Genomic DNA, 13,621 nt, shown 5'->3' on the forward strand with positions numbered 1-13,621 from the left:
CCAGGCAATAATATAGAAATGCCAAAAATAAGAACACACTAGGAAAACTCAACTTGGACACAAAAGGCATAATCACATACAACAATCAGACAGGAGTACGAAATCAAACAAGGGAAGGAAGAGCCCAGGATAACAAACTATTAGAAATTAATTCTATTACTCTAAACCAACACAAGATGGCCGCCTGCACCATCAGGCTTAGGTCACCAGAGGGAGGTAGGGAACTAATGTCAGGAGGGGGGAAATGTCCACTGTCATTCTCATGCCCGGCCCAGCAAGGGCCGGGCCTGGGGACGTAACAGAATGAATTCACACAGAACTGATTCTATGAATTATTATTTACTATTTACTTGCAATTACTATTTCATTTATTTACTTACACTGCTTATTTTTATCTTTACTTTAATTGTATTGCCTATATTTATGTATAGGTATCTACTATTACCCTGCCCATACCAGTACCTCCCCTCCCCCATGCCGCTATGACACTTGCATTTCCACCAAGGGGATTAATAAAGGAACACTTGACTCGATGAGATCAGCAGATCAGAGATCAGTCTTGATTAATAAAGGAACACTTGACTCGATGAGATCAGCAGATCACAGATCAGTCTTTTACATGATGCTCTTGTTCCTTTCACTCTCATTTGTATTCTCCTCTGTTTCCCCTCAATGTAAGGACGGCATGTTGTGCTTTGCAATGTTAATATTCACTTCAATTAAACAAGAACAAAAGTCACACTAGAGGACTTTTTGACGGGAAAAAAGTTTTCGTTGTTCTTCCGACTGGATTTGGCAAAAGTTTGATTCATCAACAAGAAGAGGATTTGAGGAGTATTGGTGACGAGGTACACGGCACTTACAAATGGTAAATATGAATGAATAGTATTTCTATATCTACTGTTACTGTTTAAAGGAACACGCCAACATTTTGGGAAATTAGCTTACCGTCTTCTCCAGAGAGAGACAAGAACATAGATACCAGTTTCCTCTCTGTGCATTCAGTAGAAAGCTATCTGACTGCACGTTAGCCTAGCTTAGCACAATGAATGGAAGCGGACAGTGCCGGTTAGCCTAGGCATTGTTCAACTAACACCTCTCCCGAAGACTAACCGGCACTGTCCGCTTCCATTCATTGTGCTAAGCTAGGCTAACGTGCAGCCAGATAGCTTTCTACTGAACGCACAGAGAGGAAACTGGTGTCTATCTTCTTCTCTCTGGAGATGACGGTAAGCTAATTTCCCAAAACGCTGGCGTGTTCCTTTAACATTATGATTAAAGCAGTGATGAAGCAGTGTTGTTCACTGTTGGGCAGCAGTACCTGGAATACATGTTGTATGTGATTCGAGCCCCTGCATCAGCTCTTCTCCTTGTCTATACATGTCATTATGTAGAGGTACCGTCACACCGTGTCTCTCACCCCTGATTGTCAGGCTGTCCAAAGGCAAAGCTGCTGAACGCAGGGATGTCCCCCGTGTCCCAGCGGAACGAGTCCTTCAGAGGTTTATACGTCAGACCTATGGAGGGAAAGTTCAGAGACAACTTTACTAAACCACAGGGAGAAATGGCGTTGTTGTCAACAGCACTAAACAACAATGATTGGAAGAGTATTGCAGAGGTAAGATAATATAAGAAAGTGTACATATTATTACTATTTATATATACATGTATCTACAGGAGACAACAGAGCTACTGATATTACCAGATGAACACAACTAGTCTGGCTAAAGATCTTGTTATAACGACATAAAGATCTTGTTATAACGACATAAATATCCCATTATAGCGACATACATATCTCGTTATAAAGACATAAAGATCTCAAGGAATACTGGCATGCTGCTGCCCAGTCTGAGTGTCCCCAGCCCATCAGTGTGTGCTCTCCTGTCCAGCACTGTCCTGTCCAGCACTGTCCTGTATAGCCCTGTCCAGCACTGTCCTGTATAGCCCTGTCCAGCACTGTCCTGTGTAGCCCTGTCCTGTCCTGTATAGCCCTGTCCAGCCCTGTTCAGCACTGTCCTGTATAGCTCTGTCCTGTCCAGCCCTGTCCTGTCCAGCTCTTTCCTGTCCAGCCCTGTCCTGTCCAGCCCTGTCCAGTCCAGCACTGTCCTGTATAGCCCTGTCCTGTCCAGCCCTGTCCTGTATAGCCCTGTCCTGTCCAGCCCTGTATAGCCCTGTCCTGTCCAGCACTGTCCTGTATAGCCCTGTCCTGTCCAGCCCCGTCCTGTCCAGCACTGTCCTGCCCAGCCCTGTCCAGCACTGTCCTGTATAGCACTGTCCTGTCCAGCACTGTCCTGCCCAGCCCTGTCCAGCACTGTCCTGTATAGCCCTGTCCTGTCCAGCCCTGTCCTGTATAGCCCTGTCCTATATAGCCCTGTCCTGTCCAGCCCTGTCCTGTCCAGCCCTGTCCTGTCCAGCACTGTCCTGCCCAGCCCTGTCCAGCACTGTCCTGTATAGCACTGTCCTGTCCAGCACTGTCCTGCCCAGCCCTGTCCAGCACTGTCCTGTATAGCCCTGTCCTGTCCAGCCCTGTCCTGTATAGCCCTGTCCTATATAGCCCTGTCCTGTCCAGCCCTGTCCAGCCCTGTCCTGTCCAGCACTGTTCTGTATAGCCCTGTCCTGTCCAGCACTGTCCTGTATAATCCTGTCCTGTCCAGCCCTGTCCCGACAAGCTGCCCTGACGAATGGGGGGAGTTGAGACATTTGACCTGCAACATGGTCCATTATTTACCCAGCTATAAATCAAATGTCCAAATATGAATTATAGAGTAAGAGGAACAAGACACTGTGAGTTGTCCAAATTATTTAAATCTTAACCACCAGTAAAATGCGCAAGGGACATAAATAAGTAAGTATGGTGACACGCGACATCTGTACATCCAATGTGATATTCATTCGTTATATAGTTGTACTGGCGAATCGCGTCTCGCTCTTTCGCCTATCGAGATATACCTCATCTCCAGTACCTACTGTACTACATGAACGAAAACAAAACACCATTGCACTTGACCAGGCCCCACCCCAGTGACCTCCCTATAAGTCACCAGGCGTGGTCACACTCTCCCTTCCTATTTTTTCGTTTTCCATCATGGCGGTTGCAATGCACCCTGTGTAACTAGCGTTTATGAAGTGTAAAGAGAAATTGAACAATGCCGGAGATTTGCCAGCCCCTGGAATCTTCCAACGGCGCTCGTATGGGTTCTGCGGTCCTGCAGCTGGATGCATCTCGATGCATCTCCGCGTCGGGCCTGTACTGGGGTTTCCTCATCTTGTTGACAGCAGACAGCGGGACGTCACGCGATGTGTAGCTATCGGGCTAACTCGCGTCCAGGTAGGATCTGCGCCACTAGGCATAACAATGCTGGTGTTGGTGATGCTGCTCGAGTCGTCCCGGGAGACAACCGAGTTGTGTATTGGCGCAAGGGGCAGGATATCTGGGTAAACTTTGTTGTTTTCCCGGTTATCCTGGAGCGCGCGGCTAACGCTATGCTATTTGCTGGGTTACTGTTTCTATTTTGATTCCCCGCTGAGGGATGTCTTTTTAAAAGGTCTTCCCTCCTCTTAACCATTCATGCTGACGGTCAATCGGTGTCTACTGTTGGGAGTATTGCAGGGATTTGTTTACCTTTTTCATGGGTGAATGGGCTGAGGTCTAGGGCTGGTGTGCTTTTTGTGAATATTATGAATGGTATGCGGGACTGGTTTTCTCTGGTCCGCATCCCCTTAACGTTGTGTGTATGGGCTAGCCCATTCTACAGTGTATTGGTGGTGTTTTTAGTTCATTTATTCATTAACCCCTTCATGGGTGCACACCACAGTGGAGGTTGCTGGTTGCAACCACCACTGGTGCTCCGTGTTTATGAAGCAGGTGGCATCAGTCCTTTGCCTCTGGCATGTTGAAACAGTGCCCCGCCCGGCCGACGCCATGAGGTGGATCGGCCCGGCGGATGGCTGGTGGGCTGTTAAGCCTGTACCGCCATGGTATAGAATTAGCAGCGGTTAGTAACTTTGTTCGCATTGCTGTTTTTTTCTGTCAAAAATGGTGTCTGGTGGCGGGGCCATGAGGGCCAGTTGACGTCGAAACATCACGCGAGGTTGTTGACGTTATTAGCTTTGACCTAGCCGCAAGCTATAACCGCAGGGAGGGCTAGGATGCTGTCAACGCTTGTTTACAGACATCTTGGTTGGATTGGTCTCCCTTTGAGGGGGTGAGAAGTTAAAAATAATTGTTCCCTCCTCAGGGCTCCCCTCTCCGCAGAGGATCTTTGGTCTTCCGCTGGAGCGCGGGCGGTATTGGACCTAGGCCCCACACCGCCTCACGCCGCGCAGCCAGAGGTGAGAGCGCGGCCTCGCCAGCGGCTGTGGCGAGGCCCTCAACCGGCTGCCATGTTTCCCCCGCCGGTGGTACCCTGGGCGTTAAGTCAACAGGTGTCCACAAGGCTGACAGCCTTGGCGGCCGGGGGATCGGCCACATTGGATGAGCATGGCCTGAGAAACCGTCGCCGTCCTGCCGTGTGCAACCCGCTCTCCGATCACTCCCTTCCCCAACACCAGCGGAAAAGGGGCTCTGATTTGTTTTCCTTTGGCTGCGGGCCACGGGCCTTCAATGAAGCGCATGCGGCCCCACGTTTCGCTTCTCATGGGGACAGGGGCTGACACGCAGTTGATGGCTGAGCCTGGGTCTGTCCATGAGAATGTTGTGCTGTCAAGTGGCTCCCACACCATAAGCTGTGTTTGGTTGAGCCTGGTGTTACGTCTGTCAACTACAAGTGTTGTCAGCAGGGGGGCTCGAGACCTTTTTGAGGCAAACAGTGCGGGCTTCCCCGACCTCGCCTTCGCCAGGCCGGGTGTCACGTTGGTGCCTCCCACTCCCGCAAGATCGGCAGTGGTCTGGCAGGCGTGCGTGATTTGGGTGGTAGTAATATCACTGCAGGGCTACGGTGTGTAGGAACCCATGGGGGCCTCACACCTTGCATGTCCAGCTGCAGAACAACTCCTCAGCATGTTCTGGAGGGGTGTTCAGTGGGGGAGCTTTTGTCACCTAGTATGATGTCAGCTTCCCCCGTATCAAACTAGCCCTTTCTGTCGGGGTCCCCCCTTGGGTGCGATTGCCTCGTGGGTAGTGTCAGGGTCCGATGTCCCGACTCCACGGAACGCTCTGCTCGCACGGGTCCAGGGTTGGCTACGCACAGCGGGTGGGACCGGGCCGACTATCTACAGTTCCTAGCGGACCTGCGCCAAATGGCGGCGGGTGCGTTTGGGAATATCATCACATATGGCTACAGCAGTACCATATGTCGAGGTGGATGGAGAGAACGCTGAGGCGGGGACTTGTATTTACACAACCCCACCCGTTTTCGGGTTTGGTACAGACCCTATTGTCAGGGTCACCAGCAGTGACAGCTCTGGTCAACGAGATCCAATCTCTGTGGGCGAAGCAAGCCATCGTCGTGGCTTTTTCCTCCCGGTATTCTCTGGTGCCCGAGAAATCGGGAGGGGGGGGTGTCAGACCCATGCTGGACCTGTCCCATGGGAAGGTTCAGCATTTTGGACCGTCTCCTACATGTTGAACACTGTCAGGTGGGGGCCTGGTTCTCCTCCATAGACCTGTAGGATGCGTATTCGCATCCCCGATCTTCCATCCTAGGGCTTACCTACAGTATGCTTCCTTTGCAGGGTTTAGCGTATGAGTACCAGAGGCTGCCGTTCGGTTTTTCTCTCAGGTGCGTGGAGGCCGCACTGGGGCCTCTGCGTCGTCAGGGGTTATGAAGTGTATTCTGCCCTGACGACGTTCTGGTCCTTGGCGGTCAAGGTGGATCGTCAGGTCTCATACCAGGCAGGTGGTGGAATTCCTCACCAGCCTGGGGTTTGCTGTAGACTGGAAGTAGAGTACTCCTCTTCCCAGTCAACGGGTGGAGTACTATGGGCATCCCTCTCAGAGCATGTTATCGACACGCTTGGGAGGTTCCGTCCTAGGACGGTTACGGCGCTGTCCGTGATACGCCTGCTCGGTATGATGGCATCTGCTCATTCCATGGTCCCTCTTGGCCTCCTCTTCACCTCATGAGGAGGATACGGAGGTGGTTTTTCCAGTTTGGAAATAGACCCGGTGAGAGGCAAGTGGAAGCGGCTAAGGTTCCCGTGTCAGTACTGGGGGACCTCGCCCTCTGACGTCGTATATACGTCAGCGTCGTATATCGACAGACAGGGAGGAGTACGCTCCCCCCGTCTGCACCGGGCGGCGGGCGGCTGGCTATGGGCGTTCTCTATCTGCGCAGCCTGAGGGCTCTCCACATCCCCGGCAGGGTGAATGTGGGTACAGGTGTGATGTCGCGGGGCGGTCCTCACCCTGACGGGTGGGGATTACGTCCCGACATAGTCAGGCAGGTCTGGGACCGATGCCGTGGTCGCCTGGGATTCTTTCCCCCCATACATCTGTTAGGTCAGTTGTTGGGGCGGGTACGTTTAGGAACGCAGGACCTTGATCCTGATTGCACTGGACCGGGGCGCAGCTGTGTGGTTCCCGGTCCTGATCCAGCTCTTGGTAGCCCCGTCGTGGCCTGTTCCTTGGTCATCGCGGGCCCTCTCTCAAGCGCACAGGTCTCTGTGTCAGTTCCCTGTGCTGGGCCAGCCGCTGATCGTTTGGCTGGTGAGAGGGTGAGTCTGGAGAGGATGGATCCTTTTGTGGTTGACACCATCCGGAACGCGCATGCTCCCTCCACTATCGCGGTTTACGCGGGTAGGTGGCGTATTTTCCAAGAGTGGTGTAAGGTGGGGGGCTGGGAGTGTCCTGCCCCCTGGACGCTGTCCTTACCTTCCTTCAGTCTATTTTTGATAGACTGTCGGCTTCGACGGTGAGGGTATATGCTGCGGCTATATCCTCTTGTCATGAGGGGTTTGAGGGCTTTACGTTGTTCAGCCACCCTCTTGTGAAGCGTTTCCTGCTTGGCGCTTTGCGCCTTAAGCCAGTGAAACGTTCTCTGTCTCTGAGTTGGGACCTTCAATTGGTCCTCGGCCGGTTGTCCGAGGCCCCGTTTGAGCCTCTTGAGCAGGCACCTTGGAACAGCTGTCTTTCAAGACTGCGTTCCTGCTGGCCATCACCTCCGCTAAGCGCGTGGGTGAGCTCTGTGCTCTCTCGGTGCGGCCTGAGTGCCTGTCTATTCGTGTCAATAGCGGTGCAACTCTGAGGCCTAATCCAGTCTTCGTGCCATAAAATATCCAGAGCTCTTTTCGCTCCAGGGATATTGTGGTTCAGGCGTTTCATCCGCCTCCTCACGCTGGTGAGTTAGAGGCGAGCCTTCACCTGTCGTGTCCGGTCCGAGCTTTGGGGGTTTACCTCAGCCGGACTCAGGACCTCAGGGCTACCGATCAGCTCTTTGTCTGTTACGGTGGCTCTCGCGCTGGTAAGGCACTGTCGAAACAGCGCCTGTCCCATTGGTTGTGCGAGGGCATTGCCCTTTGCTACACGTTGGCTGGGCTGGGCCCCCCTGGGGGTGTCAGAGTGCACTCCACTCGTGGGGTGGCGGCCTCTGCCGCCCTGTTAGGAGGGGCCTCGGTGGAGGACATCTGTGCTGCGGCCTCATGGTCCTCCCCGGGTCCCTTCGTTAGGTTTTACCTCATGGACATGACTGGGGGTTCTGTCTCCCAGGCGGTTCTGAGGTCTGGAACCTCCCCTGCTTCCCGCCTTTCGGTGGGTTAGCAGGGCTGTGTGGGTGTGTGCCACAAGGTGTTGTGCCACACGTGGTCCCGCCTGTGCTGTGCGTTAGAGGTTTCTAGTTTCCTCTTTTCGCACTTGGGTGGAGTTGACTGCCGTCCCCTCTTCGCTAGGAAGGGGGGGTGACGGGACTCCCCTCCCCCCTGGTGTAGGGCTTGCGGGTCCTCAGGGGGTACATTTGTCGGTCCTCGCGTCTGCTCTGTCCCCATATCTCGATAGGCGAAAGAGCGAGACGCGATTCGCCAGTACGACTATATAACGATAGGTTATGTATATAACCTAGTTATATGAGTACTGGCTGAGCGTCTCGCTCTTTAGCGCGCCCTGAGGTCCCTTGGGGGGGGGTTTCTGATGGAAAACTCTTCTCGGGGAAGGGCGAGTGTGACCACGCCTGGTGACTTATAGGGAGGTCACTGGGGCGGGGCCTGGTCAAGTGCAAGGGTGTTTTGTTTTCGTTCATGTAGTACAGTAGGTACTGGAGATGAGGTATATCTCGATAGGCGAAAGAGCGAGACGCTTAGCCAGTACTCATATAACTAGGTTATATACATAACCTATCATTTTCTCATTAGTTAGTCTGCTTTGCAGGCACCTAAAGTCGTCATGATCACTCAAGACGGTAAGCACACTCTCCACCTGCTATTCTATTGCCCCAATTACGTAGATTTCTCATCTTTTTCTTGTTATAATGAGACCCGACATCAACTCCTCGTGTCAAAGTGTCCTTGAGCAAGACCCTTAACCATTAATTGCTCCCGATGTCCAGGTTGGCACCTTGCATGGTTGCCTCCGCCATCGGTGTGTGAATGTGTGAGTGAATGGGTGAATGTGTGGAACAAAATTGTAAAGCGCTTTGGATAAAAGCGCTATATAAATGCAGTCCATTTACCATTTAAGTGGGCCAAGCACAGCCACAAGCTAAAGGTTGAAGAGCACTTCAACAGCTCTGAGCCCAGACACATGTGGCAGGGCATCCAGGCCATCACGGACTATAAACCCACCAACCACTGACCCCTCCCTCCCTGATGAGCTGACGTCTTCAACCTGTCACTAGCCCAGGCAGTTGTCCCAGCATGCTTCAAAACACTCCTCTGCAATGAGCCGAGAGAGAATGGTGCTACAGAAAAAGTATTGATCAAATCCATGGTAAATGTTTACATCATAGTTATAGTTATTGAGGACAAGAATGACAGACTACCGGATCGACTACAAAAACCTCCTACTCACCTTCAAAGCCCTCCACAATCTAGCCCCCATCTACATCACTGACCTCCTGCAGGAATACACCCCCTCCCGCACCCTCCGCTCATCCTCTACTGGACTCCTATCCATCCCCAGCTCACGCCTCAGCACCATGGGTGCTTGAGCTTCGAGCTGCTCGGCTCCCAGACTCTGGAACTCCCTGCCCCCAGTCTGACTCCCTATCATCATTTTCATCCCAACTAAAACCCCATCTGTTTAAACTTGCATATTCACTGTAACCTGTGTCACTGTTCTTTACCCTCTGTTGTTTGTTTGTTTTGTTCTTTAACTTCACTGTTTTATACTTCCTGTTGTTTGTTTGTTTTGTTCTTTAACTTCACTGTTTTATACTTCCTATTGTTTGTTTTGTTTGAAATTTTTACTTTTAACTGTCTTGCTTTCTTCTTATGATCTGTAAGGTGACCTTGGGTGTCTTGAAAGGCGCCCCAAAATAAAATGTATTATTATTATTAGATATGGAAGACTGTACCGATCCAGAAGTTGTGTGTCTCAAAGTCAGAGTTGGTGACCTCATTGCTGGTCTCCAGCTGGCTGAGGTAAAATGCCAGTATGTCCTGAACCTTCTGGTTGTGGATCTGCGCTAGAATCCCACCTTGTTCCTGGGGGTCCATAAAAGGATAAAAGAAAAATGACCAGACTAAAAGGACAGGCAGTCAAACAGTTTATAGAATACTTCATCTCCATCGGCACTCACACAAAAAACATGCATGTTAGGTTTCCTGCCCTGGACGCCTTTTGCTTTTTCCAAATCCAACAGTGCAAAAATGCTTCCGCATTCGTCACCGGAGATACCGTAGTGGCGTGCGGTAATGCGCCTTTCATTTTCCTTCACGCAGCGCCCAGCGGCGGCGTGCTCGCTCAGGTGCGTGCGTGCGCCGGCGTGCTCGCGAGGTGCTCGCGAGGTTCTCGCGCATGCGCATGAGATCCCGCCTTAACAATATATATAAGTCACCGCCCCAAATTCAGTATCCAGAAATAGCTCAATTGGCAAGACGCCATGGCTGTGGATCCTACAGCTAGTTGCTGTTGAGTTCGAATCCCGTCAAATATATTTTTTTTAACATGCTTTTTTTTTAACGTGTATTCTTTCGCCGGTTAAGGTTAGGCATGGTTAAGGTTAAGGTTAAGGTTAGGCATTGTTTCGGAGTTGGTTAAGGTTAGAACGGTTAAGTTTAGGCGCTGTTAAGGAGCTGGTTAAGGTTAGAGTTTGTCAAAGAGAATGGCAATATTCTTTCTATGGTTAAGGTTAGGCATGGTTAAGGTTAAGGTTAAGGTTAGGCATTGTTTCGGAGTTGGTTAAGGTTAGAACGGTTAAGTTTAGGCGCTGTTAAGGAGCTGGTTAAGGTTAGAGTTTGTCAAAGAGAATGGCAATAGACAGCCTATTTCCGCGCGACAGCTCCCAAAGCGGGCCTGAAAAGAAAGGCGCTTTACCATAGTGGCGTGCGGTGACGAATGCTTCCGCATTTTTGCACTGTTGGATTGGGAAAAAGCCACACGCGCCCTGGACCAGGGTACTGGCATTACAACTGGAGTTGGTCCCCGGGAACGGACTGTGTGTGGCTGCCCACTGCTAATAGTTAGGATGTGTCAAATGCAGAGAAAAATTACCCCAAGGGGATTAATAAAGGTTTAACTCATACAATTTTTATGTAATCATTTAGTAATAATTTTAAAAGAATACATCCACAGAGCTTTTAGAAAGGTGCAGAATAAAAGTATTCCTTTCCCCCCCAAAAAAAAACATTTGATCGATGAATTGTTGCGGGTACAAAGGTAATGTTGTTGTTTACATGTTATGTGCATGTATCCCCTCCCTACTTCCCATTTCCCCACGTGGAATACACCTGATTGGATAAATGACGTGCTGGTGCTCTAGTCTGACATCTAGTGGCTGAATGTTATCTACATCACCTTTAACCCATTCCCCGCCAAAATCGCTGTTCAGCGTTATTGCCCGCCATGCGTTGTCTGCCAATATCGCTGTACAGCGTGTTTCAAGTTCATATTTCATATTTTCGTCATGGAATTCATATTTCACCCACGGAGCCTTGTCATATGCTGCGGGAGCCATCACAACTCTGCAACGCTTCAATACCGCCACCTGGTGGCCGATCGGCGAGTTGCCAAACCGGAAATGCCCGTTTCAGCTCGATCCGTACCCTAATTCCGTCCGGCCACTCGTTTATCGTCCCGGGACTCAATCCACACACCGTGGACATGGATTGTTGCCATAACTCAATAAACAACATAATTTGGGCGTATATTAGTATTATACAAACCGGAACTGGATCGCCTCGATCCCCACCACATAACTGGGATCTGTTTGTTCCACTCTCATCGCCCAACGGTACGAGGAGACTGACGTGAGTTTCAGCGTTTTTCTTTATCATTTTCGATACAAACTGCTCTGATCAATATATCACCCATACTACATAGATCATTTAACGTCGGTCACGGAATTATAAACGACCCCCCCCCCCCCCCTCCGTTCACCCGCAGATGATCAGTCAGTCATGACGTTTGGGACCATGTACAGTTGACATTTTTAATATGGCATGAATCGGTATCAAACTGCATTTGATAATCTAATATATGCATTTATGCCTATATCTCACGTTCTATGAAATACTGCAGAAAACGATAAAAACATATTTATACTTTCGTATGAATGTGTGAATGAAAAAGTAAAACGTTCCTACATCCTGAACGATAGATAATTGATGTTGAATGGGCCATAGTAATGTCAATTTAGCAATACAATTTAAAAAGTTATAGCCCAGCAAAGAAGGTGAACATCTCCATAGACAAATAGCGCTGGCAGAGAATGGTTTAGGATGATCAAAGTGGTGGCAGAGAATGGGTTAACTAAGTATAGGGAAAAGCACCTTTCTAATGCACTGCAGCTTGTTGTCACTGCAGGTAATACACATCTCTGTTCTGTCGTCACAGCAGGTAACAGCTCTGTTCTGTCGTCACAGCAGGTAACACACAGCTCTGTTCTGTCATTACAGCAGGTAATAATATGTCTCTCACCTGGCAGCGGCTCTTGGCTCCATAGTAGGCGTCGGCCTCTGGAGACACAGTGAAGCACTCGCCGTCGATCCTGGCGCCACAGCTGTGGAAGGGAAACTGCAGCTTCTCTGCAGGAACACAGCGAGGCTCAGAGCAAAACCCACCACAGAAATATTTGGGGTTTTCTTCCAAAATACTAAATATCAATGTTTTTCAAACATTATTCATTACTCAAAAACACCAGGGCTGAACATGAATGATTCGATGCTTCAGTCGATGCCATGGTGATAGGCACATTTTCAAACCGGAAGTGTTCCAAAACAATACCCTGACCAGAAGTCGGCAAATCTTGTTTGCTGAAGTGGTTATTTCAAATAAACACGTTCATGGTTCATGGTTCAGAACTGAACTTCAATTCTCATATTAGCAAAGTGACGAAAACATCGTTCTTCCATCTCAGAAATATAGCAAAAGTAGGACCATTTATTAATCAGAACGATGCTGAGAAGCGAATTCATGCATTCATATCTAGCCGGTTAGACTACTGTAATGCACTTTTCACATGTCTCCCTAAGAAAACCACAGAGAGGCTTCAGCTAATCCAAACTCTGCAGCCCGACTGCTAACTAGAACCAAAAGGAGAGAGCACATTAGTCCAGTCTTAGCTGCTTTACACTGGCTTCCTGTAACATTTAGAATTGACTTTAAGGTCCTTCTCCTTACATACAAAGCTCTATGTATGTATGTCTATGTGGTCACCAACCCGTCGATCTTTGAGACTGTCCCTGTAGATCTTTCCATGAAAAAAAAAAAAAAATGTATTATAGATCTTACCCTGAGAGTCCACATTACAGTTCTACATTTGTTTTGATGTGAAAAGTGATGCTGCACTTAGCACTGACTGAGAAAGTACACATACAGTTCTACTTTTGTTTTGATGTGAAAATGATGCTGCACTTAGCACTGACTGCACTTAGCACTGACTGAGAAAGTACACATTACAGTTCTACTTTTGTTTTGATGTGAAAAGTAATGCTGCACTTAGCACTGACTGAGAAAGTACACATTACAGTTCTACTTTATAAAATGCTAATTGTAAATATGTTTGTCAATGTTAATAATATGAGAAAGTCCACATTACAGTTCTACTTTTGTTTTGATGTGAAAAGTGATGCTGCATAAGATGACTGCACTTAGCACTGACTGAGAAAGTACATAATAGTTCTACTTTGACGTTTTAATGTTGGACCAAAGCATTGCATGTAATTAGAATACAGGCAAATAAAAGTCATTTAGTTTAAAGTACAATCTTGGCTGTCTTTTTCTCTCAACGCTTCAATAGGTAGATCTTGCCTTCACCAAAAAAAAAATTATCTTGGGCTTAAAAAGGTTGGTGACCACTGACCTACAATATCTCTTTGCTCAGGCATTTCAATGAAACATCAGGGATATCCTGACACAAATTGTACTTACCTGCACTATTCTTACCCTGCCTACTTTTATACACTGCCTATCAAATTCATGTGTCGGTTCTATGCACTATTCTTCTTACCCTACCTACTTCCATACACTTCCAATCAAATTCATATGTCGGTTCTATGATGTTAGAGCGATGCTCTGTTGTTGTGAGCG

General features: G+C 49.0%; 1 protein-coding gene across 1 annotated transcript in view; it reads right to left on the minus strand.

The window, feature by feature from the left end:
• The window catches only part of LOC311223474 (C-type lectin domain family 18 member A-like), a gene marked incomplete at both ends in the record, with an annotated part of 94,180 nt that overhangs the window by 26,383 nt on the left and 54,176 nt on the right, over nucleotides 1-13,621 (minus strand). The window contains 3 exons of the mRNA XM_084308260.1: nucleotides 1,421-1,517; nucleotides 9,447-9,576; nucleotides 12,011-12,117. Of these exons, the coding sequence (XP_084164386.1) occupies nucleotides 1,421-1,517; nucleotides 9,447-9,576; nucleotides 12,011-12,117 (334 nt within the window). The remainder of the gene's footprint in view (nucleotides 1-1,420; nucleotides 1,518-9,446; nucleotides 9,577-12,010; nucleotides 12,118-13,621) is intronic.

Source organism: Notolepis coatsorum, assembly GCF_963971535.1.
Source record: "Notolepis coatsorum genome assembly, chromosome: 2".
NCBI lineage: Eukaryota > Metazoa > Chordata > Actinopteri > Aulopiformes > Paralepididae > Notolepis > Notolepis coatsorum.